The 26,598-nt window shown below is 36.9% G+C and overlaps 1 protein-coding gene across 2 annotated transcripts in view; it reads left to right on the top strand.

The window, feature by feature from the left end:
* Nucleotides 1-22,380, top strand: part of LOC104142884 (probable DNA double-strand break repair Rad50 ATPase) — a 32,413-nt gene extending 10,033 nt beyond the window's left edge. Inside the window, exons 3-15 of one of the 2 annotated variants that reach the window (XM_068927419.1) lie at nucleotides 4,619-4,819; nucleotides 7,252-7,356; nucleotides 8,071-8,195; nucleotides 10,275-10,355; nucleotides 12,454-12,576; nucleotides 13,236-13,328; nucleotides 16,002-16,062; nucleotides 16,545-16,693; nucleotides 18,543-18,746; nucleotides 19,085-19,251; nucleotides 19,656-19,807; nucleotides 20,526-20,608; nucleotides 21,378-22,380. In XM_068927419.1, the coding sequence (XP_068783520.1) occupies nucleotides 4,619-4,819; nucleotides 7,252-7,356; nucleotides 8,071-8,195; nucleotides 10,275-10,355; nucleotides 12,454-12,576; nucleotides 13,236-13,328; nucleotides 16,002-16,062; nucleotides 16,545-16,693; nucleotides 18,543-18,746; nucleotides 19,085-19,251; nucleotides 19,656-19,807; nucleotides 20,526-20,608; nucleotides 21,378-21,404 (1,571 nt within the window). In that variant the 3' untranslated portion in view covers nucleotides 21,405-22,380. The remainder of the gene's footprint in view (nucleotides 1-4,618; nucleotides 4,820-7,251; nucleotides 7,357-8,070; nucleotides 8,196-10,274; nucleotides 10,356-12,453; nucleotides 12,577-13,235; nucleotides 13,329-16,001; nucleotides 16,063-16,544; nucleotides 16,694-18,542; nucleotides 18,747-19,084; nucleotides 19,252-19,655; nucleotides 19,808-20,525; nucleotides 20,609-21,377) is intronic. The other variant, XM_068927420.1, reaches the window with a different exon arrangement.
* Nucleotides 22,381-26,598: the final 4,218 nt, after the last annotated feature.

Raw genomic sequence — 26,598 nt, 5'->3', positions numbered from 1 at the left:
GAATTCGTATTGTGAATTCTTAAGCAGTTCTTTCTCCACACAGTGGACAAACATCAGTGGGAATGGCTTAGCTATAAAATGAATATGCAAAGACTGACCACTCCTATTTTAAATTAGGGCTTTTAATTAAAAAGAAAAAAATATGCTTCCCAGGCATCAGTTTTGAAATATAAAATAAGATTTCATCTAGACCAAGCAGGTTCCTCAGCATAGCTAGGGATCCAGATCCCTGAACCATCGTAGCTGGGGATGTAGCCACAGAGAGTTGTTGCTCTCTTTCCTTCCTAGCTGATTATGCACTGATAACTTACACTGAGGACGACCAATCTCCTCCCCTGCCAGCGTCGGTGCTCAGGTGGGCTCACGTGGTGTAAAGCAGAAGCACGAAACATGGCGAGTTCAGACACAGCCTTGCAGAGTCACTGCAAGACGAGTGGCAGCCCTGTCCGCAGGGCAGCATTAAAGACTGATGCTTCACGGGGGGTTAGTTTAGTTTCCTCGTCACATCACAGAGATACAGGCTATCACAGTTCCTGTCTTGTCCCTTGAGCATATATCTTTATAAGAGATGAACTGGAATCATAATTCTCCCTTTTTCTTTCACTCTATAAGAAGATGGTTAATTCTCTGAAGTATTCCCTGTTCCTTTCAATGAAATCTCATCACTTTCAAACAACAGCTATAAATGCCCTAGCTGTTCCCTAAAAGCTAGCTGCCCAGAGTTTCCCTGCCTTCCAATAGCCGTTTATCCTTTTGTTCCAGCTGGGTTTATAAGCCTGGCTCCAAGAAGTTTTATTAGACCTCGCAGGTGTATGGGAGGTTGGCAGGCTTTAACCCTCTCCTGCTGTCATGGGGAGGACTTCTGTCCCCTGGGACTGTATGAAGAAATTTAATATCTTCCTTAAGACTTCTGTGTTGTCTGAGGACTGGAGGGAAGCAAATTGACTTAGCCTGCTGAAGCAAGCTGACAAGTCCTATGAAGAAAGGCTGAGAGAGCTGGGCCTCTTTAGCCTGGAGAAGAGAAGACTGAGAGGCGATCTCATCACTGTGTGCAAGTATCTGAAGGGAGGGTGTCGAGAGGATGGGGCCAGACTCTTCTCCGTGGTGCCCAGGGACAGGACAAGAGGCAGCGGGCACAAACTGAAACACAGGCAGTTCCATCTGAACATGAGGAAAAACTTTCCTGTGAGGGTGACTGAGCCCTGGCACAGGTTGCCCAGAGAGGTGGTGGAGTCTCCTTCCCTGGAGATATTCAAAACCCGCTTGGACGTGATCCTGTGCACTGTGCTCTAGAGGACCCTGCTTGAGCAGGGGGGGTTGGACTAGATGATCTCCAGAGGTCCCTTCCAACCTCAACCATTCTGTGATTCTGTGATTCTGTGACTTTTAAAAAGTTTCTAGGACTTAGTGAATTAGAAGCCTAAAAGCTTGATTCCCACAGCAGACAAACTGTAGAAACTAAAAGAAAGACTGAATTAGCAGACAGGTGGCTAGATAAATAAATGCAAAGGAAACCAGTATGCATAACCAAAAAATATATGCTCGTACCTTTTTTAATCATCAGTTCTGTTCCAACAAGTTTTTTTTTAAGGAAACGGGAAAAGATAAGTAAACCTTTTTTGAAAATGCATGTATTTACATGAATTTTGTTTTCCATGCAGTCTGCACAACCTGCATGTTTACTTTTCAGCATGAGGATTATTAATGTGAGGATCTTTTACATTCCTCATCAAGCATTTAGCAGTTGTGTGTATATACAGGACAGCCACCAGTTAACACTCAAAGGAAAGAATGGCAAAATAATGCTACATGCTAAATTTCCTTGGAGGATGTATGGAAAGTTCCTGCATTGACAGAGGAGCTAAAACTCAGCAAGCAAATTGAAGCTTTTATCTGAGATTATTATCCCCTGTAAAGCACCAAAATAGTCTTGGAAATGAAAATACTATCAGGGGCTTAAAGCTGAAAATAAATAATGTGTTGAGATCCATTGTTGGAAGTAAGGGGGACGTGAAAATTAACCTTTTAACTAGAAAACAAATCTATTCATGTTGCACCCCAAGGAACTGAGTTGTTTCTAAAATTATAGGCCTCTCTTTTTGCATCTTAAATAACGGTAGGCAGAAATAAATAGCATCTCAGGGAAGGAAAGGATGCCAAAATGTAGGTTTGTAGGAAAAGCTAATCCTCCCCCCACCCCAAAATCCCAAAGCCAGTCATGCTAATATCTAAAATATTATGTAGAAATAATGAGAGGTTAAGTAAAGCTTAGAATTACTTCCAATATTTTATTATTGATTACCATGTGTACCTCTACTGTATAGATGAATCAGGTATTTTCTCCTTGTTCTTTAGAAGCATGCGCTATTAAACCTCCCACTCTACAAGATTAAGCATGGCAGTTTCTTGGCAGAAGTGTTTGATGGAATTCCCTACTTACAAAGGGAAAGTTGAGGGAGCACCCACTGTCACTAGCACTGTTTTTTTTCATATATATATTTAGTTTAGAAGATGAGGATCTTTCCAAGTACCAAGGAAGGCACAGATTTCACCTTGCTGATCTTACAGTCTGAAAGAAGTGTACCAGATCCCACCGTGAACTGTGACAGTGCTTTTATTCAAACTAAGTTCTGATCATGAGATAAACTTTCCTTTGAATTATTTCCACTAGATTGCAGGCTGGTTAGCCTAGCCGTAAAGCAAAGTAGTCTTTTAGTCTCAGTCAAAGCTGGTAGCATCCTGATTGCAAGAATGAGAGCTTATCAAAGCTTGTTACGTCTAGTTCTTTCCCTCTAAATCACTGCTATGTGGAGTACAGAAGTAGAACTGATGATAGATTAGGATATTTTATAGTGTAACCCTTTTTATTAAAAAGGAAAGTGAAAAAGCCATGTTTGCATCCTGACTGCAGTAGGAATCAAATAGGTGACAGCTTTCTCTTTACAGATACGAGCCTCTTACTAGTAAATGCTTTACTCAAAAGCTGCTCTCGTCTTTAATCTTACCATAAAATTTATTTACAAATATTTCACCAATACTTCTATCTTTCTCTTCCCACAGTGTTTCTGCTGCTTCTTTCTCTCACTTGTGCATGGTACTATTAAACAATACTGTATTTGCATTTAGCTTTCATAAAACTTTCCTACTCAGATAACGTTGTAGCTTACGGTAGTCTATATTGTGAATAGAGCTCTTACACTCCAGCTTTTTTATTATACAGATAACTTTAAATGCTTACTATACTCATTTTGAGTGAAAAACAGTATGTTATCCTTCCAGCTTCAAAAAGATGCCATTCGGCTCTCAGCCTAATATCACCTACGTTGCTTGGAAGCTATTACCTATATGTAAACATTCATGCATTGTCTGTTTGACGAGTGCTACTGAGCAAATTGATGGAGGAAACATAAAAAATACTCCAGACTGCGGTGGTGGTAGGAGAGGAGGAGTGGCGAAACCAATCTGACCCTTGTAATAGTGTGATTATTCTTATTACATTTATTACGTGGAAGCATTATACAGTTATAAAGAATTTTTGGTGTCCCAAAATCACCAGACAGAATAATCTCTAACAGAATACGGCAAAGACTATCTCCTTTTCATTATTAATGGAAATCTTCCTATATGATTCTCCAAAAGTGTGAGGAGAATTAAGGAGAAGAAATAGCGGTAGGGCAAGAGATTCGCTGCTGAACTGAGTCTATCTAGGGGAGGTGATGAAATCCTATAATCATGCCCTGAGTGACTAAAGTTTTCTCTGTAGGAATTTTGGCCTACAGTGATAAACTATGATCAAGTCTAAGAAGGGTCCTCACTTCTACCATTTGCACATGAAGAAGAAAAAGTAGAGATCATAGAAAAGAGAGACAGAAAGGGAAATTAATATTTATCCTGATAAAGCATTAAAAATCAAATTAAGAGGCTGTTGGTATTGGAGCCTGCTGTGCAGGCCTGAGCTGAATCTGAATTTAAGCTGCACATTCTGTGTAAGATGGAGAGCTGCAAGCGTTAGAGGATACACTGAAGCATGAGGGTTAGCTGAAAAATGGCCATCTGAAAAGCGTGTTGCAATGTGGAGCGCTGAGCAGTATTTTTAACAACTGCTCAGGTGTGCTACATTACAGTGTAGTGTAGTTGCCCTAATAGATTCCACTCTGAAAAGAAAAATGTCCAGGCAAGTAAGAAAATTATTCAGTTCCTCATGAATTTATCAATGGGAAATGAAGTTAGCATTGCTTTAAAGAGCAGTTTAGGGAAAAACAGAATATTGCCAGGTGCACACAGAGCTTCGCCGTGAGTGTTATGGTCCATTCTAACCTAGAAGAGGATCAAATGCCGATCATTTATCCTTAGAAAGCACAGTGTCTGCCCAAGTAGATCAATGCAAAAGTTGATGGAACAATTTCCTTATGGCAGTAATATCCTTTTGCTAGACATAAACAGCGTCCTACACTCTTCACTTTAAAAAACTGCCCAAACTTCTGGGGTCCAATATCTTTCAGGATGTGTTCCACTTGTGCTGCATCTTTGGGCTTATTCAAGCAGGAACAGTCCTAGTATTTTATTACCAACAATGACTTTATTTGTTTTAATTTTGTTTTGTTTTGTTTTTTTCCAGAAGCGTGGGTGCAAACAGTTATACCTTCAATCTATCAAGTCTCTAAAGATTCAGTAAAGAGTAATGCTGACCCTAAATTACAGACCTCCATTCACTCATCTGTTCCTCTACCAGGCAGTGTTATTGATTATTCAGATGAGACACAACAACATCCTTCATGTGTGATTCAAAATGTTATGACTGAAGAGGAACCTGATCAGGGTAAGCAGCCACTTTGTGCCTCGGATATTCAGAACGACAGTGGACTTTGTTTTCCACAGAAGAGCCGACTGGTTGCCCATTGTAGCCTTACAGTAGCAGAACTGCACTGACATTATAGTGTATATCTCATTATCAACATTGAATAGCTTGAATATGGGTGAATGTGAATATGGATTAGATGGGAAAGTCTCTGCCACGATTCAGCGTATGGGTAATGCAACTGGTCCTCATGCACAAGAGGTGCATATCAGCCTTGTGCCTATTAAAACTAAAGCCAGCAGGAGAATGGAAATAAGCTTGTATGTTCTATATTTGTAATTTCTTTAACAAGATGTGTGAGCTACCAGATTCTCTAAGAACTGTCATAAAATACAGTTGCAGTTATTGAGAATTAGCAACATCATAGTCCAACTTTTCTACCAGTCTGTGGCATATAGAGTAGGCTAGCTAGGGTTAAATGACTGGAGCCAGGGCTTACTGCATTACCCTGTTAACATGGCTAAACAGAAGGTGTTCTTGCCAGGAAATAATCAGTAGCAAAAGAAAATTGGAGTTTACCTTGAGGGAGGTAAATGTTATGCTCTGATTCTAGTTGTACAGTGCAAAAGGAAAGACCTCTGGTTTGATTAGGCTCACAGTCCATGAGGAATTAAACGATCAAGTCCTGTGGTGGTCTGAACATCTTTGTGAGCCAGTCTTACTGATAGAATTGAAAAGAAAAAGGAAGAATTATTAGAGACATCTAGTCCCTTCCATACTACAGTTTTAGGTGTGTCACTTCACAAGTATGGTGTAAAAAGGTATATTCAGTACTACTAGGATGCTCAGCTGAGGAAAGAGGTGTAGACTGATTTTTAACATTCAAGCATTAACCTACCGTGTATGAGTTTCAGATGTCCTTCCTCTCCATGGACTACTGCGAACTAAAGAGCAATTGTGAACTCATTTCACCAGATGCTACAGCAAGCTCCAGTTATATAGTACGCATTGTTCCCAATAGGAAGCAATACCTGTATATCTGTTTTCCTTTAACATTTACAAGATTAATCTTTAACATAGATGCAAAGATTGAACCTGCAATTTCAGCCTGCAAGTGCTAACAGTCTCGTGGCTGATTCAATCCATTTTGCCAAAAGCAGGGTGATGTGTACTGGAGGGCCTTTTCCAGAAAATCCTATGCTTTCAGAAAGTCTCTAAAGCATTAGAAAGAAAGCCAAATATGAACCAAATAAATATAGTTCCAAACACTGAAATATCGAAGTCGTCTGAGAAGTGGTTACTGTCTATACAATTTAGCATGCATCCTTCAATGATGTAACTGACAGAAAACAATTTTATATATATATATATGTATATGCATGCATAGTGACGTGAATAATGAAATCTATAACTTGAACTGAGGGTACTCTTCTCTGCATATCTTTATTTACATATTTTATGAATCATCAGAACTGGCTTTTGGACCACAAGGTTCTTCTGGTTATATGAGAAGCAAGTCTGCTAATTCTATCTAGTAGCTAGGTAGACTATATTTTAAAACAGTACATGTTGCTATAATGTCCAATAATATGTGATGAGACCAATATCTGGCTGTAGAAAATCATTGTGCTGTAGAAGTAAGTTAATGTTGCTTCAGAATTACACCAAAGACAGCTCTAGATCCAGACTTCCCCAGTGGCCAAAACTTCTTAGTTTCTGGTCATTGTTTTGACCTTTTCAAAGAGTTAGAAGGCTCCTTTAGAGATAGTTCCACTTCCACACCAGAATGCTTGGAGAAAGTGCTTGTATTGGTTGTTTTGGTTTACATATCTCTCAGCAGAAGTGTTCTGGGCAGGCAGAGTGTTCACGAAAAAGCTAGGAGACTACAATGTGGTAGTGGGCTAACAATCTGCTCTTTTGTGGAAAACAAAGTTCAGTGCTCACATCTCCTCTAAGGATGTGCTCTCCCCGCACATAAACTTAATTTCAAAGAGGCAAAACTGAAAAAAAGACTAGATTTTGCTGAAGATTTTAACTGAGGTGGATGGAGCCCATCCAGTCTGCTTCCATATGCAGCATGCAGCAGAACAACTGATATTAGCTGCAAATGGTCAGTAGCTTGCCAAAGTTGCTAAGCGTGGTAAGTGGTGGTAACCAGGAATGCCATGAGAAACAAGTCTGGAGGAGAACCTTTGGTTTTAGTGTATTTTCAGGATGAGGTGGAATCATTCAGGTCTCGAATACATCCATGTTCTGCCTGTAGCTCTCCCAGTGATGTCCTAATCTCCTGCTTTTTGCTATCACTTTTACTCATACAGTACCCTGTAGGGCCCAACACAATAAGTGTATAATTACGTATTATCACATTTTAATCCAATAATTTAAGGAATCAAGAGAATTCAGAAAATTGCAATGATTTTACCCAGATTTCAGCAGCTGCATTTTGTTAACAGATGGGCGGAGAGACTCTTGGCTGTACAAATTTGGGATGAGTACAAACAAGTGGTCATTTATGAATTCCCTGATTGGGTGGAGTGAGAACAGAGCTATAGAAAAAGGTATAGTGAAGGTCTGGGGTTTTTTTTCCTCTGTGTGCAGTGAAGTTTCTGAATGACGTTACATGGCTTGGATTTGCACAAATCACCATCCTAAGTGATCATCTCAGTCTTTTTTGACCATACACATCTTATAGTTATTAATAACAATACTTTAGTTAATTAATTATGATAGAATAATTTTCGTTAGATTCTATGGTAGTGACACAGGGTTAAGGCCAGTTAAAGAGATCTGATCTGCAAAAGTGTGATAATATGTTTTTAATGAATAGTACTCTCACAGTAGTAAGAAATTAATAAAGCCAGTTTCTACAATACCCTGAAATAAACTGTGTCTTTCAAAACCACTTGCAAAAGGCAGTTATGAAGAAGACTTTAAAATGCTCTATTTTTAGTTGTGATAAAATTCTTAAGAGGGAGCGTCTTTATGCATGATTTTTTTAATCTAATTTTATCTAAGAAACAAGTGTAAATATTTAGAGTTTAAGCAGTTATGGTCAAGTAATCGTCCCACAGCATAACTGTGTGTGATGGTGTCCACAAGTCGAAGCTATGTTGCTAAAACTGCCCTCCTGAGGGTCAGTTTTTTTGTTATCAAATGGAAAGGTTCAAAAGTCTATTTGCTTTCGTGAAAAAGTTTCTGATAGTACATCTGGAGTTTGTGTACATTTTCATTCTTTACTTCAAGTTGTTAAAGGCATTTTTATTATCCAGTAGACCATGCAAACACATCTGGAGTTTGTTCTGCTGACAACAACAAAGTGACTGAGCTGGAGGAATGTAGAACCAAAGAAGAGCTGCTGTATATTCCATACAAATTAGCTAAATTATATATCACCAAGGTAAAAAAAAAAAAAAAGAGTGAATGAATAATGTTCAAAACATTACTCAATGAATTAAGTATCTCTTCTCATACCTATACCGAGAAAAATGTTATTTTCTCAATGCTTTTAATCATACAAATTACTTCACACCATCTTACTGCTTCCTCTTGATATTTGGAAGTTTGCTCTTAAATTTTGAACATTAACATAGAAATGCAGGCATTAAAATGTAAATAGCTAACTTAGTTAAGATCAGATAGCAGTTTGCTTATTTGCTTGCTCCAGATATTTATCTAAGAAATTCCCTTGTACCTGGATGTGGAGAAAACCCTCAGCCTTTCGTGTTTTTCTCATCACAATCTCTGATTGTTGGAAATGGCTTTTGATTTCTTATATGAGAATCTGTTGCAATTTCAGTATTTTTGGTAGCAGTAACTAGCACAACTTTGTATTTTCTGTTTAGCTATTGAAGTGGCCTATGTTTTCTTTAAAAAATACTTTTTTTATTCAAACATCCCCTGAGCTAATGAATTTTATAATTTTATTTTATATTGTGCAATATATGTAGATATATTCCTATTGTATTGACTTGAATTTGCTACCTTTCAATTTCATTAAATATTCCCTTGTTCTCGCGTTCTTTTATTATGCAACAAAGAATTTCTTTGGTGACTTCCGTAATAGAGGGTGCAGACTCCTGAGCTAGCCTTAAGAAGCAAGTTCAAATATCTGAAGCAATCTAGTTAAGGCAGCTCAGAGCTCTGTGGGTGATAAGAATGATAAACCTGTCTGGATCTTTTCAGTCTCCTCCTATAAGAGGCTTTTCACATCTGTTAACGTTTTTATTGTCTCTTTAAAATTCCTCTACTTTTGCAATATCATTTCTGATGAGGAGTAAGTAGGACAGTATGTCTGAATGCCACCTTACTGCTTCTACTACTTTTATATCTTTGAGTTGTGTCAATGTCAGATGGTACAGATTTTTCACTCCCAAATTAACCACTTGCAAATACGCACAAAGGTTTAATTTATCATTGTAGAGCAGTGTTACCAACCACAGCCATTTAAAATCATGCATCAGCCTCCACAAAAATCTGAGATGTTTTCTTTGTCGGTTTAATTTCATCTCAGCTGCTCACTGTCAGCTGAATCTGACAGTTATTATCAGATCTTATTATCTTAAACTTAAATGAAGACTTGAAACCAAGTAAATCTGTAGAAAAGGCTCCAGATGTTTATAATTTGCATATAACCGTGTCCATTATTGCTGTAATTCAGTCCGTGGTATCTGTTAGTCTCATTCTGCGTAATTTGACATTGCAACATTACACATGAGGAAGTCAAAAGAAAACTGGACAGCAGGAATTGGCACAGGAGATAGTGGAATTTTCCTTTTGTGACTATTATGAATGGGATCGGGAACAAAATGGATAAACCTGAGTCACTAAGGATCTTGATGCAATCTTAAGTGACTCATTTTCTAAGGGGAAAAAGAAGGTCACTTTATTAATCTTTTATGTATACATCTGTTTTTATTGGCCATGAAAAATGCCTGTGATGAACCTTAAAGTTAATTTTGTAGTTTTTCAAGTTATTTGTAATGGCATACAAAATAAAACTAAGAGTGAAGTCTATTGTAATGAGTTGCATTATCTAACTCTTAAATGCTGTCTTCTCCACTGTCCACTGTCTTTTTTTACTTTTTTTCCCAGTAATAAGTCTCACAATGCTGTCTCTCTCTTTTCTAAGAACTTTGGAATAATTATTATCTTTTCTGTGCTGAATTCAGATTACTACAGTAGCAAGAAAGGTGTAGAGGTACAATCCTAAGATCAGAAAAGAAAATCCATGTCAAGCCAATAAACTTACATATTTATACTTAGTAATATAAAATAAGTTTTAACTGCTGAAACCTGAAGGTTTTGGACTGCAATCCTATTGGCTATTTTTCTGTTTTCAAGATCAAACGCAGTGAAGAGTATCATATTTGTCATTAGCATTTTGAGAAACATACATTATCATTATTATTTGATGATGCATTATAATTGAAGTTAGTTGCTAGTGCTCTGATTTTATCATTTCCTTCATCTTCTTCAGATTGTAGAAGATATGCAACAAATGAAAATCAAACACACAAAAATAATCAAAGAACTGGGCAATATAAGGAAAGAAAACCAGGTAATTCTACTGAACCATTAGCATCACTCTTGGGCTATACCATTAGTCAAAATAATGCTGAAGCATAAAATCCACTTCATTTACATTTACATCTGCATTCAACTACCCATTGAGAGTCTCCAGAAATATTATCAATGTGTCTTTAAGTGTATTTGATTTTACAGCTTCGTGAATTCTGATCTTACTTTTGGTCACCTGTGGCTACATTTTCTGACTTCCCCTAGTCCCTTTCTTCTTTCTCATTGTTAAGGGTGGCATAGTTACAGGTATTTTCCGAATTTCATTATCATGAAACTTTCCTGTTAAATGTCACTTTCCTCTAGTAACACTATGGCTAAAACTTTCACATTTGGTCAAAGGCTGTTCTTAGTATCTAGATTGTGCCTCTCAGGAATAATCTTACTGTGAAGGGCCATGCCAAGCTACACTAACCTCTTCACTGCCAAAGTGGAGAGCACTGGCAAGTTTTCTGTTTTCTTCATCTGTGGGTACATTCTCCTCTGCCTTGTATGTGGAGTCCTTTCCTCTTCCATCTTGAGTGAGTAAATCCGCTGTTTGGTTAGCTCGGCTTGCAATGATTACTGTGAGGTTAATGGTATTAATAAACCTGATGAAGATAATGAAGAAGCCATACCTGAAAGCCTAGTATTATACAAATGGAATAATATGGTCATTTCCCCAGTACAGATAAGATGGTTGCCTTCAGTCTCAAATTACAGCCTGGCTGACACACAAAGTGATGTCCACATGATTCTTGCTGTTAGCGTGCCCAGACAGATCTCTACATACCTGAGTTTAGTCACCTAGCATTTTGTTGACATATTCTCTTACAGAATAGCAGAATCCCCTTTCCAGTAAGCCCCACCAAGATTACAGTGAGGATCTGCAGGGGCAAGCCTGTGCTTGTAACCCCACGCTGCCACATATTCCCTTGGGGGAGAGGGAAGATGGCAGTTCTGCATCCCCTTCGGCAGTAATTCTCCCAAAATCAGAAGTTGCCCACATCTTCCTTGGCTACTTTTTCCTTCAGTCACTGCCTGTTTGTGCTTATTCACTAAGTGATTTTTTTTTTTTTGTAATCCAGAGTAAGGTAACCAGTTAGTTCCTGTAGATGTAGGCTTTCCATACAAATAAACTTAATTCTGTCTAAAGGGCACACACAGAAAAGAGATACAGAAAGTCTTCTGGAGCCTCCAAGGGGAAGTGAATTAAACAAAACAAACCTCTTAGTCTACAAAGCAAACTCAAGAGAGTTCATTGCATGCGGTGTACAATAGCTTTTATTCTTGGGTAAGGAACAAGATTTCACTGAATTCTCAAGTTATTACACCTGCACAAAGATTGCAATACCTATGCAAATCTGATTCTGTGCTTCCCTTGTAATTTAACACTCAGAGAGTCACACCTTAAATTTTCACATGTCTGTGTAGAGTGTAGTTAGAGCTAGAGAAAAAGGAAAACAAAGTGGGAGAACAGAAAGAACACAGGCACACACAGTCGAGAGAGTTGCCTGCAGGACAAGGACACAAACACAGGGTCTATAATGATTTTTTTCACTGAACTGCTTTCGTTATGGCTGCTCTGATGTGTTAGTAATTAAAATATTTGAAGTCAGAATCACTCCTAGAAGCACTGAAATCATTCACTTTTTAAAAATTTCTGATTTGTTTCTATTTCTAATAAAATTTTTCTGCCTTATTTAGATGGACCCTGTTGCACAGAGTTATGTTCTGTGCTGCTTGTATCTTATCCTGTCATACTTTTATTTTCTGGGCAAAATTTTATTTTTTTAAAGTTACTTTTGCTGTGCTTAGAGAAAATTCACTCTGGCCTGCTCCTGAAGTACTTGGTCTTTATTTCTTCGGCAAATGGGAGAGAAGAGAAAATATTTTAGCAGGAATTCTTGCTCAAAGTCTGCAGCCTGTGAAGACACAAACCTTCTGTGCCAGTATGATCAGCATGAAAAGTTTACAGACAACAAAAAGCAACGGAAAAAGAAAATCAAATGTTAACTGTTGTGGAAGCTGCTCTTTTTATCTTGCTTGGCTTTCCTGTTCTCACTCACTTTTCATTTTCTCAACAATCTCTTCTAATACAGGAACAGACTATAACTACTATGAAGAAACATTATGGTGATAAAATGAGGAGTGTGAAAGCCCAGTTAGAAGCTTACCAAGAGCTGATGAATAAGAGGAGCACGCACTGGCAAGTTACTATTAAGGTACCCAGGAAGTACTGTTTTTATGTGACAATAAGAACCACAGGTACTTCTAGAGGTTGTAGAAGCAGCCTGTATAAGTCATCTTTTCTTTTTTGGGAAGGACAGTCAAATGAAGACAAAACAATTTGTGAAATTACTACAGAATCATGCAGATGGTTTTCTGGTGAGGGTTTTCCTCCTTCAGGAGATGATAGTACCTTAAATAGTATGTTTTCAAAACATTTTTCACAGCTTAGACATCTTCACTGCTCTGAGGAGAGCTCAGTGTGGCGTTCCCCCTTACTGTCCATGCTTGCATACTTGAAAATAGCTGGGTTTTGTAATGGAAAAAAATATGTAAAGAAATTCATGGAATATTTAGCGTGGCTAATGCTTGCTGGTGGTGAACAAGGTTTATCCCGTTCCTCCTTCTTTTCCATGGGGAAAAAAAGTTTCTGTATATTCAAGCCTTTCAAGTCTTTGGAATAAAACCACCATCTATACATTCATTGTAAGGCAGTCAGTTGTTTTTTGTGCTAGATCCTCATGTCTTGTCAGCCTGGTCCACTCATTATGATTTCTCAAAATGTATGGCGCAGAAAAAAATATAACAGCCTTTTTGCAAAATGAAGCCTTGGCATAGAAATTCTGATCCTTTTGCCATATTCTACCACTTTCAGAATCTGAGGGAAAGGAACAGACAGCTGAGCCAAGATAAGGAAGAACTTCTTCACCAAATAAATCATCAAACAGAGAAATGGAAAGAAGAAAAGGTACACAAAGCTAGTTTGGTTTTCTTTTGACAGTAAGGCAGCATTCTTATTTCCATTTCTGATGGCTGTAGTTCTCAAGAGCCTGGAGGACCTCGGAATTGCAGTATCTGCTTTTAAATACATATTTCTAGATCAGCGAGGACTGAATTGTCTGTGCTGCTTAGGCACCTGTTTTCTAATTTCAGAGTGCCCAGATAACTTTTGCAAGACTGAGGCCTTTAAACACCGGTGAAAATACCGCACATTGTTTTGTCATACTACATTATTTTTTTCCTGCTAAAAATCATAAGAGTGTAAATTTCTCTCTCATTTCACACTTCCTTTCTTTTGCATAGTTGTAAAATCACACTAAAGCACATTGTTTACTTAAGATTCCATGGTTTATTTTAGAAATAAACAAGAATTTCACCTGATCTGAGCTACTACAGTGCTGCAATGCAACGGATCAACCTAACCAGCAAACTGTCTGGCATGGTAGTCGCTAGGAAAAAGGGATGTGCCTAAAATTCCTCAGAGCTTGCAAAATTTTTTTCCAACAATGCAACTTTAGTTTACTAAAGATCTGAGATGACTGCAGGAGTGGCAAAAGAAAGCAGCAAGTGTTAAAAATGAGTAGCTGCTGCAGTGGGTTAAAACCACAATCATTTGTATCCTACCCTTCATCTTGGCTCAGCTGTGCTGCAGCCACATTTTCAGCCGATTTAGTAATTCTTAAACTTTGTTCTGTATTGAGCCATTATCAGATGTTCCTGTTTATGACAGAAAGGAAAGAATTGTTGAGGGTGGGTAGGAGGGTGAAAAATGGGGAAAAAAAGACAATTAGGTCAAAACAAAAACTATATATTGCAAGTTCGTAATAATTCTGTTAATCTCTCTTATTTATGATTGTAACAATTCTGTTACACTAAAAAAGAGAGGGAAGGATCTATTTGATTTGAAGAGATCCTGAGGATATAACACTACTAACTGGCATGCGTACCAAAGGCGGTTAATACCTTTGCAGAGATCTAGGGTCCTGACTTTTTTCACTACGTTAATATAACTGCATGGAGTTTAACAGAGTAAGCCTTCATTTTTACTTCAGTGAGCAGAACAATAAGGTTATGTTTTATTCAGCAGTTATGTGATACTCAAAGTTGTGTAACGTTCAACAAGGATTATGTTTTTAAAGAATAAAATAGATTGCTAGGATTACTATCAACAATCCTTTACTGGTATGCCTAGTACGCTCTCAGCGTTTTACCCAAGTACATATTCAAATTATTTAATTTATTCTAAATTATATCAGTGACCTGTTTTATCTTTAACATGAAATCACTGATATATACACTGTGAAGTACTATGCAGTGCCAGATATGGCTGTATTAGGTACCCTGAAAAAGCATGACCATGTAAATATTCCAGTGTGTACTCCTGTATAAATTTGCCTGCTGAAATTTATATGTAGAAGTAACTTAATTTCTAAAGAAATTCATTTTTGTGGGTACACTGCAAAAGTTTTGGTTAATTTGACCTGCTAAATGATGGTTTGTCAGAATTGCTCTCCCCTTAAGTCCTGCGGTACATTTTATTTCACAGTTGGAATCTGTCTTCCGAGGTAGGAAACAGCTGAAGTTCACCATAAGTTCTGGATTTCTTATGACTATGACAAAAGAAAGAAATTTGCTGTTTATTGTAGATAGAATCTAAGAGCATGGGGCTGATCCTTGTCTATTATTTTCTGAGCATTGTTTTATTTTCCACATAATTCTTTCTGTAACTCTGCAAATCTTCAACATTACTTTGTAGCAATGAATTGTCGTTGCGCTATTCCAAGGCATTTATTCAGAGACATCTTAGCTAACAACTGAAAAAAAAGACTCAGAGCCAGACTCTCATTTACTTTTATGCAGCTGAAGGCAGATTTCCCTAGTGCTTCGGAGTGAAGGGCTCAAGAAGCTGCATTTGTTTAATGATGTAGCACCATCTTCTGATTAAGTTCTGCATAGCAACAGTATTTAAAGCTAGGGTTTTCTCTTTTCGTGCGGTTTTAACAATGTCTACCACAATTACACCCGATTTCTGATTGGCAAGCAGTTAAAAAACCCAGTTTTTACAAATCCTTTGGCTTAATGTAGGTCAAACAAGGAAATATAGCAAAAAAAAAAAATCATTCTAATGAAGACTAGAAAGTGATGAGGATACCTTATTCTGAGGCTTGTAGAAACAGGGAGGTTTTTTTTCATTAGATATTTTATTTCTTTTTTAGGAAGTAGTACAGGCAGGATTCGGAGCACGCAAGCTTTCCTTCAGGGCTAACTTAGGCCTCTGTGTCTAAACACTTTTGTTCCCCAACTGTTTCAGAAGTGTCTCCATGTAAGTTTTTAATCTCTTCCTTCATTTTAATGACATGTACAAATGCTATAGAAAATATAAGCACAGAATATCTTGGGAGAGGCTCTAGTAAAAGTAGTAAAGCCTGAGTGGTCTCTGTTTTCCTCCTATGCTTTCTTTTCTAGTAACAGCCTATTACTTACAGCAGCGCATTTGTTGCAACTCTTAGGCATAACCTACACAATATTGTTAATTATTAACCTACACAAAATTGTTAATTATTGCAAGTCTTCTCCACCAGCTAATACAATGAAAACTCATGACACTGATTTCCTGCTGTGTTCTTTTCCTGTCTTGCAGACTTGGATTCTAGAGAATGTGTCTAAAAACCTAGATCGTCTTTACGCCCAGCACATCTTGAGTGAGTTTTGTATTTCAGACATAGATTTTCTTGGTCTGCCTATTTTCTTTCCTGTTTGATTTTCTTATACGCTGGCACATACCAGCTGAAGTCAATATAAACTTTTCCATTGCAGTACTGTGTTTTATGACCAGATAACAGAAGAATATTGGAGCTAGCGATAATGTCTGTCATGATTCCAAACTCTTTAGAGTAGCTGGCTTATTACAGTCAGCATCAGTTTTGAGTAGATTTATTTTAGCACCTGTGGCTTTCCCTCCAGAATTTTAAAACAAAACAAAACATGATCCCTCTGAAATTATTTGAGCTTCAATAAATAAATGAAATTCTTGATTATGATAAATTACAAATGTATAAATTTGATTGCAAATTCTTGATTTCTAAAGGGAGAAATGTTTGGTTAACTAGATAATATTCTGGCAACTACTTATTAGAAATGCTTAAGCCATTCTTGCCTGTTTCTTCTATTGATTTCAATTCAGCTTTGCAGGAACTTCAGAACCTCAGTCTATATGTGGAAAAAGTGCATGACCTTGTGAATTTCCGAATAAAAAATCTTCAGAAAAAATCTGAAAAGACAGCAATAGAAAAGGCAGATGTGTCAGTGGTTTTAGAATTAAAGGCAGAACAGGTGAGTACAAAAATGGAAATGTAACTGCTTGTTTTTAGAAATATTCCAGATGCTTCAAAGGCAATTAGACTAACTCACACTAGCAAAAGCTAAAAAAACACAGTGAACTACCTGATAGTAAAAATTATATTTCTGCAAATATATATGTGACAAATTGGTGATGAATGATTAAAACACCACAGTAATGAATGTTACATGAATGGTATTATCTTGTACCCAGTAACACAATCTATGTATAAATCTTTAATTTTGGAATATAATTGTTATTTAGGAATATGCTATCTCTGCAAATTTGGTTTCTCTTTTTTTCCCTCTCTCAACACTTTTCTAACTCATATTTTCCTGCAAGGATCTATATTTATGGTTCAGATACTGAGAACTGAGTTATAACATGAAAATGCTGTGGCTTTCTCATCTTAATCGGACTCTTTACATAGAAGTTTGTTTATGCAAGTGTCTCAAGAGTACCTAGCTTTTAGACATAGTGTACAGAACATATAATAATATACATCTCTTGTTTCAGTATTTTCCAATTTGGTATGTCTTTAGACCAGAGTTCATTTATTTGCTGACTACAGGGATTTCTAGGAGATGATCAGTGGATCATCTGGGGCTGGGGCAGGACTATAGCCTCTCTAATTGCCCACTGGAAAAGTTCTCCCGTGACTGCTCACTTTATTCTTTCCCAATCCTCAGTGCTGAGTACGGACCACGTTTAGGAACGCATGCTTTGCCATGCGGACAGGCTCCTTAGCTAATCACAGGTGTGCTTCTAGCTTGTGCAAAGGAAAAGTATCCATCTCATGGTGGTGCCTCTTAAATATGCTGGCTTTCCACTCTCATACTGAAATAAGTTTTCAAATATTTCACTGTTTATTGTTATTGCATTGGTTTATATTTGATTTGATGTGATAGTCTGAGAACAACTCCTCTGTAGTATAGGTAATGTCTATTCACTATTTGAAATGGGTGAAGAAAAATATGCACGATAGAAAACACATACAGAGGTGCCGTAACACTGTCTTTCAGATTTTCAAAACATCAGGCCAGTTTAAATGAAGTATTCATTCATGTTATTCAATGGACACTTTATCTGTTTTGATAAGTGTACAATGAATGAGAAATTAACCAAACTGAGTATTCCTGAAGATTTATATGTGACATTTATTTATGATTATTTATTTAAGCTATGATTGTTTCTCTAGTTATAGGATTTTATATTTTAACCATCTCTTATAACTCTTAACTCATCTGCTAATTTTTATCAGCGTTATTCCATTTGGAAGATAATTGTGTAACAGTTACTTTTTTTTCTTACTTTGTCTATAACAGAAATAGTAGATCTAGAGAGTTATGGTCTTCATTTTTAGATTATTTAGTATGCTGTACTATTTACATCATGTGTGAAAAGAATAAAGACTATAGAGGTAGCAATAAAACCTCAGGTATTTTAGAATGCTATTCAAGGACTATTCCTATAAGCTATCATTTATAAAATTAGGAGAAAGTCCATTACATTTTTAGTTTTAGTTTAGTATGGTTTTGTAGATATTTACATCCTATGTTTTGCACAGTGGTTTCTGAATTCTGATGTTCCTGCTGATATTGCAACATTGTCCTCATAGTAATATTAGATAGCATAAAATTGACTACAAGAATCTTTTAAAAATTTCCTTCTCTGAATTATAAGCCTACATTCCAAATGCTGGAACCTTCTTCAACAATCTTTTTGCTTTTCTCCTTTTTGTTCTAGCTCGCTCATTAAAATCTGGGAAATTTCATATGAAAGGAATGAAAGTCTACATCTTCATCTAGCACACATACAAAGGATATTCTTGTTATTTTCTAGGTAGCTGATAAAGAGATGAAGCCTGAATGGTTGGTGGAAAAAGGTTATCTTTGGGAAGCACGGGTCATGCTGCAAAAGATACAAGAATCTTTGGATAAACGAGAGAAAGAAGTCGCTGAGCTTCTACAAAGTGCAAGGAGATATAGCAAAGCATTGAAACCTCAAATCACAATGCAAATATTCTTGAAAACTCTTGTCCAGAGGGTAAGTAGTCAGTCATTACAAAGAGGGAAAATGATTTGCCGGGTTTTCTCAAAGTCCACTTATTACTTACTATTATCATTATTATTATCTTAAAAAATAGGAAAACTTGTGATGTGTTTACATTGATTTAAAGGCTATAGTCAATAAAAACCTATTTAAACCAATCATCACATTCCTTAATTGGCATTATTTTAAAAGACAAATTAGTGAAGCATGAGAGTGGCATTGTGAAAAAATACATGTTTTGCTGTCCTTATAGTTGATTTCTGAACCACATGAACTGTAAGCAGATGTACCAGCTTTGCAAGAAATATGATCTAATTTTTGATCCATGGCAGGTTCACAATATATACTGTGATGTCCCCGAGGCACAGCAGTACCTCCATCAGCTTATCAGGAAGAACAAGGATGAAAGGGCTGGTCGGAAAGAAACCTTTAATAATGCTCAGGCTGACATTCTCTCCTATGAAGTATTTTCTGGAAATGAACCTATGGATGACAAAAGGTATATTGGATAGTTAATAAAGCAATAATAGAAATAATGCAGAAAAGTAATGGGTTGTTTTCACACAGAGAAAATACATTTTAATAAATGCTGCTGTAAGTTCCATGCATAGTTATGAGTAAAAACCAAAATAGAGTCTACCTTTATTGCAAGGAAAAAAAAAAGTGAGGGAACTTAGAAGAAAAAAGCAAAAGAGCAGCAAACTATCTCAGCTTAACTGGCTTATACAAGTTTTATCCTATGTATTATAAAATATACTAAAATACGCTTCTTTGGCATGCCTGTGCTACAATGTCAGCATCTCTTTCTTCCTTCATTTTTACGGGATGCTTCTTCCTCTAATTGCATCTTTCTTGTGGTTTAAGTAGCTTGTTCCTAAAAAACTCTGTTTTTTTGAATGACAGGACACAGGTCTTGACGAAGCTTTTCAGAAATCTTGGGAGAGCCAAGTCTGAATTAGAGTATGTTGAAACAGAGGAGATTGTGTTTGATTGTATCCAGACAGGGGAAATCCCCAACTGGATTAAAAAGGATTGTCTTTATGTAGCCTTGACAGGTGAGAAACCGTCTTGTCAATTCAGAGAAGCTTAATTATCCTGAACCTCCTGACTTTTGAGTATAAGGAATCAGTGTAGCAGCAAAAGGCATTTAGATTCCTGCTTGTCTTTTGACTGAGAGAATAGGCAGCTCTGCCACAAAGTACCTCATGACGCAGCTACAATTATGTGCATTTTAATGAACTGATAAATGAATTTTAAGACTGAGCCGTGATTTGTTAACTCATGGCTTCTACATTTACTCCCTCCTGTGCTTTTTTATTTGGTATCTTTGTCATTTTCAAAAATAGAAGAATTGTTTTGTACCTCATTTCTGGACACCGCAGAGGGTATCCAAGATAGATAGACCCAGAATACGCCTCGGTTTGGCAAGCAATGCACTGAATCCAACAGTAAATAGATCCGCAGGATTTGGAGAGAGGCAACCCCAAACTGTATGAAAATTCTTCAATATATATATTGTCTCAGTTAAATAATTAATTAATTTAATCATTCTGCCCTTCTGAGAGGAGTAGCAGGAAATCCTTTTCAAATATTTGGCTTGCTTGTTTTTTTGATTCTGCAACACAAAACATGTGGCTTTGGTAGGCTGTGCAGGGAAAGGAGGAGGACTGTGAACTTCTGCTTGAAGGAATTATCATTTTTAATTTAAGAAAGTTACTATGTTAAAATAAAGTACTTGCCTTATATAACTATACACTTACTGGAAACCCCCAGCGGACCCAGGAAAAGATATATACTCTGCAAAGACAAGCCACCTGCCAGACGAAGTCATGAAGAAGTTTAAATCACAAATCAAGGTAAAATACTACAACGACATCTGACATGATTTTAAGGAAGCTATTAAAAAATGCCTTTCTTTTCCTATCTGTTCTTAAGGGATTTGAGATTTGCTCTGGATTATATCCTCTCATGTGTCTACATGTGTGCCTGTTTCCAAAAAGTAGATCTCAATAGGAATTACGTATGGAGGTTCTACAGTTATACTTTATACCAGCCACTACAAAAGTATTTGCATTAAGAAAAATACAGCCTTGCTAATTAGCAAATTATAAATTTGTATCATTTTGTGTATTTAAAGATTCTAATGTTCTGTTTGTAAATCTCTATATGCATTTTTTTACACATGATGGCCTTTGACGCCTCTTACAAGTCTCTACTTGGTAAAGTGTTCATGTATCTAAAGATTTGGGAGGCATAGATTTCGTGCTTAAGCTTACAAATGAAATTTCATCTCATCTCTTTGCATTAAAGAGTAAGGCAGACAAGAAATAGCTAGTTGATCTGAGTTTCTGCTGCAGACAGTGACCCAAAGAAGTACTTAAGCAATGCAATGAGAGCCGCAGTGCAGTGAGGCCCTTAACATGGTTTTACTCTTGGATCTCAAAGCAAATAGCCCCAAAATTGCCTGAAATCCTTATCTCCCCCTACACACACATTAGCACAACAGCTGTCATGCTGAGTTAATGCACAGAAACTCTCCACATTACTTACTAATTGTAAGTAATGAACATGAACTGTAACATATTTACATTGGCAATTATTAATAATGTAACTGATATTTTTTAGGCTGCTAATGAAACAAAGGAACAGTAAAAGAGATACCAGCCCTGGAGCAAGGTCCCTATTTTAGAGGTGGACACCAGGTAGGGAGCCTGGAAAGAAGAGGTGCTTTCCTCTGTACTTCTGGAGTGGAAACTGGATTGGAAGAAATACAAGCCTGTTCCTTACTACAGCAACTACTTACTGCTACTGCTTAACTGCCAGCAAAGGTCATATAGCCATTTAAGCATTTTGAAAATTATACTCACTTTAATAAATGATTTGAAGGCATCTTAAAAATGATAGCACTGTGATGACCTGAAAGAGTTCCTGACTAACAAAGGCGTCCAGGATTTTGAGTCAAACTTGCAATAGATCTGCTTGCAATTGGATAGGATATATTTTTAGACAGCTAAACTTTAGCTGTCTGAAAATGGGCATTTGGGCTGCCTTTACAAGTAATATATAGATAGAGGTGGCTCCAGAGGGAAATTTCTCCATGTGAAGCATCTCTCCAAGGTAGACAGCAGGAACAGCTCTGTCCCATGGAAAGAGGGCATTGGAGGGAGTCACTGGAAACCGTAGTTAATGTTTCAACAGTTAATGCTAAGCAGGGTCTGTCTCAAAGAAACGGGTTATAAAAATTGATTTTTTGTTTATTTGTTTAAATAAAAGTTTCACTCTTTTATTCAAATGTTGTGAACAAAACAGAAGATACCTGTACTTAAAAAGGAAGTTTATGTTAATTTTTAGAGGTGTGGATAATAAATGCCTGACTGGCTGTAACGTTTGGCCTGGTAGACAGCCATCACATATCAAATGCATGCAGGTCAATCCCAAACAAGTAACTTTTTTTTGTCTTTGCCTCTTAAAAGTAGATACGTGGAGAGAATACTGATTTTGTGCTGTAAATGGTAAAATAAAGTCAGTATATCACTATGGACTACATTATATCTGGCAGATCATGTTACTGTAATACTGCATAATTTGTACATGGGGTGGAATAAAAGCAGATCGTGCATACACCGGCAGTCGTTTTTTGCCAGTCAGTCTGTTGCTTCTCTGTATTGATCACTCTAGTAATCAGACTCTGAGGCACTAATGCTGCGGAAACGTACGTGGATTGCTAGCTCCCTAGAAGGGCACAGCACAGAAATATGCAGGATTCAGTTGAAGGAGAAAGAAAAGAAGGAATGTACAAAAAAAGGTCAAAGAGACTCTCCTAGTCTTGTTAGGATAACTGAAGCCTTAAATTAAGCATTTTCTTTTCTTTTATAGATGAGGAACCATCCTTGTTAAAACCAAAGCTCTAACTAGCTCAGTATCCAGTAAACTTCTGCAATTTTCTGTTTAGTTCCTTCCAATCTCCTGGTTGAATCCTACATGAACCTGGCAGTTTTCTCCTATTCATGTTATTGAGCTGTTCTAAAATCTCTTTTGCTGACACTTCAGTTTGAGAAAATTCCTCAAACTTGCCATTCACAGACAGTTTCCAGTCTGACAGCCTTCTTAACCTCATTTACAGTGAAGTTATGCAAAGAAATAAGTTGTTGGTTCCACGAAGGACTAATTTTTTCTTTTACTCTTTGGCCAATTTTGATCAGGGTTAAACCAATTTTGTAGTCTGTAGCTGCGATAGCCCTTGTGTCTTTCTCTAAATATGGGCTATAAATAAGCTGTTTGGTTTATTTAGGAGGTAGGATGAATGTGAAATTTCATTTTAAAAAAGAGCTAGAACTTAGACCAAGGATACTAAGCTAGATATGAAGTATAGAGTTAGGTACACTCCTCAAACACAACAACAAACCACTTTGGAAGAAGACATATTTTGAGTCCAGCCTTTTTGATTTCCATCATCCAATATCTTCATTTAATTTTTTCTGTTGACAAGGAGAATATGGGCTTAGGCATAATTACTCCATATCTATCTAAATTAGGAAAGTAGGAAAGTTGAATACTTTGAAATTTGAAACTTATGTGGAAAAATAAGTCTTCAGGGGGATGTTTCTTGTTTAAAGAATATCTTTGTCATATATCAGATAATGATATTTGCCTCCCTAGCTTTCTCCTTGATGATTTGGGCCTCTGAGCAATGTTCTATTGGGAGTCGAAGCCAGAGCTTATATAGCATTGTTATCAGTTTTGTTTGGTATGATATATAGCTCCTCAGAATATGTTAAACTTCTAGGCCTAACATTTCTAATGTTGAAATTGTTTCATTGTATTTGAAGTGCATATGTTTTCTTTGCCAGAGTCTGTGCTAGACAGTGACTTTATTGGCAGCTGCAATTCCATCATAGGTACTTTACAAACAAAGCAAAAGGTGAATTACTTTGAACAAATTCTGAACAGTAATATGGTCTATAAACTACAATAAGGAAGGGCAACCACTGAAATTCATTGTTATATAGTTTAATTCTTTCTCTTAAGTGCCAGTCAACAGTTAAAAGAAACATAAAATTGAAAGCTAAAAGCATTTACCCTAGAAAAACAACAGTAGAAGAGCTAATATACTTCAAGGTTTGGACTTTTAGCACTTTATTGTGTATTTTAAAGTCCTGCGTAATAGCATTTTGGCAGTAGTTGACCAAAGGCTCTGTTGTGTAGCATTGATAAACAAGCCAGTAAAACGAGACCAAAGTCCGGAGGATTAGCTCCAACACAGTATAAAAGGTATAACTGCTTAATATATTTTAAATTAAATTAATTATTTGAATTATTTTTAAATATTCTGAATAATCTGAAATGTTCTGAAAATGCTGGACTTTGCTCACTGAAGTCCTAATATTATGTTTCACAAGGGCAATATATTTGTTCATTATATATCATATCATATGCTAGTTCACTCTGTTATAGGTTGGACAGTTACAAACTTCCATCACAGAAGTCAAAATCAGTTTACTTTCTGGGACATTTTTGTCTGTAGAGGGTTCATAATAGCTCAGGTAATCTTTAGGAGAACGGAGTGTGGTTTTAGAGCCCGAGAGTGGGGCTACTCACACACTGTGAAAAAAATGCATTTCCATCAGCTACAGGAAGGCAATGACAAGTGCTGGTGAAAACCAGTGCTCTAGAGAAAGTTGTCCTCTTCTCCTTGCCAATAAATGGCACTCACATTCCTACAGCGAGCCCACAGTGACTGCAACTGCATGGATGTTTGCTCTAATAAAAGGTGTCACCTTTTCCTACAAACCTTGCTCCTCTTACAGCTTTAAAGAGCACAGCAACTACAAGAACCACTAATAGCTATGGTTTGCTTCCTCTTAGGATCCTGCTGTTTCTCAGTATAGCCAGTACATTTTCAATCCAAAGAAGTCTTACCTCTCCTTATGTAAGGTATTCCTTAATTTCCTGCACCTGTTCTATCTCATTTCTATTTATCAAAACTTCTCTATATGAAATGGAAAACATTCCAATTTTTTCTAGTAAAGAAGTAACCCTATTTCCTCCTCTACAGTACTGCACTTTACGAAATGAAGTATATACCTTTATGTCTCTGTTCTTATTTCTGATGTGTTTTGAAGCACGTGGTTCAAAATCAGCTCTATCCTGCACCCACTTAGGCAGCTTTTCATTCCAGATTCTATGCAGAACTTTTGTGGATAATATCTCAATTATACTGGACTTTTCAACAAAAGTCCACTTGTCTGAGCTACACCCAGCATACTTTCTGACCTGACAAAGTGCTGCATAGGCTTGTTGGCCAAAAGCAGTGGTATCCACGGGAGTGAGAATGTGAATACAACCCTTATAAGAGCTATTAGAGGCACAAATGGTGGTCTCTCTCCTGCCAATCAGCATCAACCGAGAATGCAGCCAATGTTCTGAAAAAATTTCAATTTTCAATTGAAATTTCAATTATGATTGGACCTATGTTCTCTCTTCTGTTCTCTGCCTATTCTCGTATATCTTCATTGTATCTTACAAGAGCATAATTGACAACTTTTCTTTTCAGACTTGCATTATTGCCCTTTTCTTTCATTGGGAGTGCATTTTTCCAATAAATCAAGCCAGTTAGAAACAGGAAAATTGTACCATTTTCATTAAAAAGGTGAAAATTGTTCTGAGAAATGTCAAGTGTCAAAAGAAATAATCAACAGATGTGAGTGAAATGCCAAAGCTTTCATGCAAAATTGCAAGCTATCAAACACAGAAGGCAAAACATATTTATTAAATCATTCATAGGAAAGTGTTCTTATCCTTGGACTTAGAACAGAAAGAAGCTTTTTTCCCTTTACCCCATTCAAAACACTGCTACCACTAATTTCAGGGGTTATCTAAGGAGGTGATTATTACAGTGCCAAGAACATCAGAGTCAAAGTTTGTGAGAAATGCGTATTTCAGAAAATATTGAAGCTTGTAGCTAAGATAAAGCCTGAAGATTTTTTTCACTCTGTCCCAACTTCAGTTATATCATTCAGTGGTTGTTTTGAAGTGCCACCTCTTGTACCAAAGTAAGTATTTCAACTCTTCATCCTTTTCCTTTTTTAACTAAAGAACAAGGTTGAAGCAGTCAAAGTTATGAAGAAAGACTTGAAAACATGAACTGGGAAGCCGTAGTTCAAACCAGTTAGAGAACAAATGAAAATTCCCTAGGTTGTTGAAGATGATAATACTAAGATGCTGGAAAAAAAGTATGTTTAAGTTTCAATACCAAAGGTGCATTCTTAGGGTTTATTACAGCTGCCAGGCATAGGTAGGTAGAGCTGCCAGTGGTTTGTTTGCAGTGGGCAACTGAATCAAGTCCCTGACATGACTGTCTGTACGCTAAACTGAACACATGTTTTAGTCCAGCACTCACCCGGCATTCAGAAAGTATTATTAACAATCTTTCATTTGTCTTTTATGGCATGTCTGTTCATTATGTGCTTCTGGATTTGAAATACCTACCCAAAAAAAGAACACTCTCTACCTGCCAAGCATACCTCTGTCAGAGTGCTTTTATTAAAACAAGTTAATCAGTACGTTTTAAATATATACTGCTGGGAACATAATGTGTGCTCTTGAACGCCACTATTGTATTTAGTGCCTGCTCCAGTTGGGCTGTTTGTCCACTTTTCTACAGTAAGACCATTGGAAGGGAATGCAAGATAAAAGAAACAAAGAGATAGCAGTCACTAAAATATAGGTGCATTATGGTGATGATACTGTAGAGAAAAACAACAGGAGTGGGGGTGGGTAAGAGGAGGGTTGTTGTCAGTGTTTAGTAATGGACACATCACTCTTTAGGATGCAGGACCGCTAACCA

The sequence above is a fragment of the Struthio camelus genome, chromosome Z (genome assembly GCF_040807025.1).
Source record: "Struthio camelus isolate bStrCam1 chromosome Z, bStrCam1.hap1, whole genome shotgun sequence".
Taxonomy (NCBI): Eukaryota; Metazoa; Chordata; class Aves; order Struthioniformes; family Struthionidae; genus Struthio; species Struthio camelus.
Note: the sequence above shows the minus strand (reverse complement) of the source record. Positions and strands in the feature narration are given on the sequence as shown.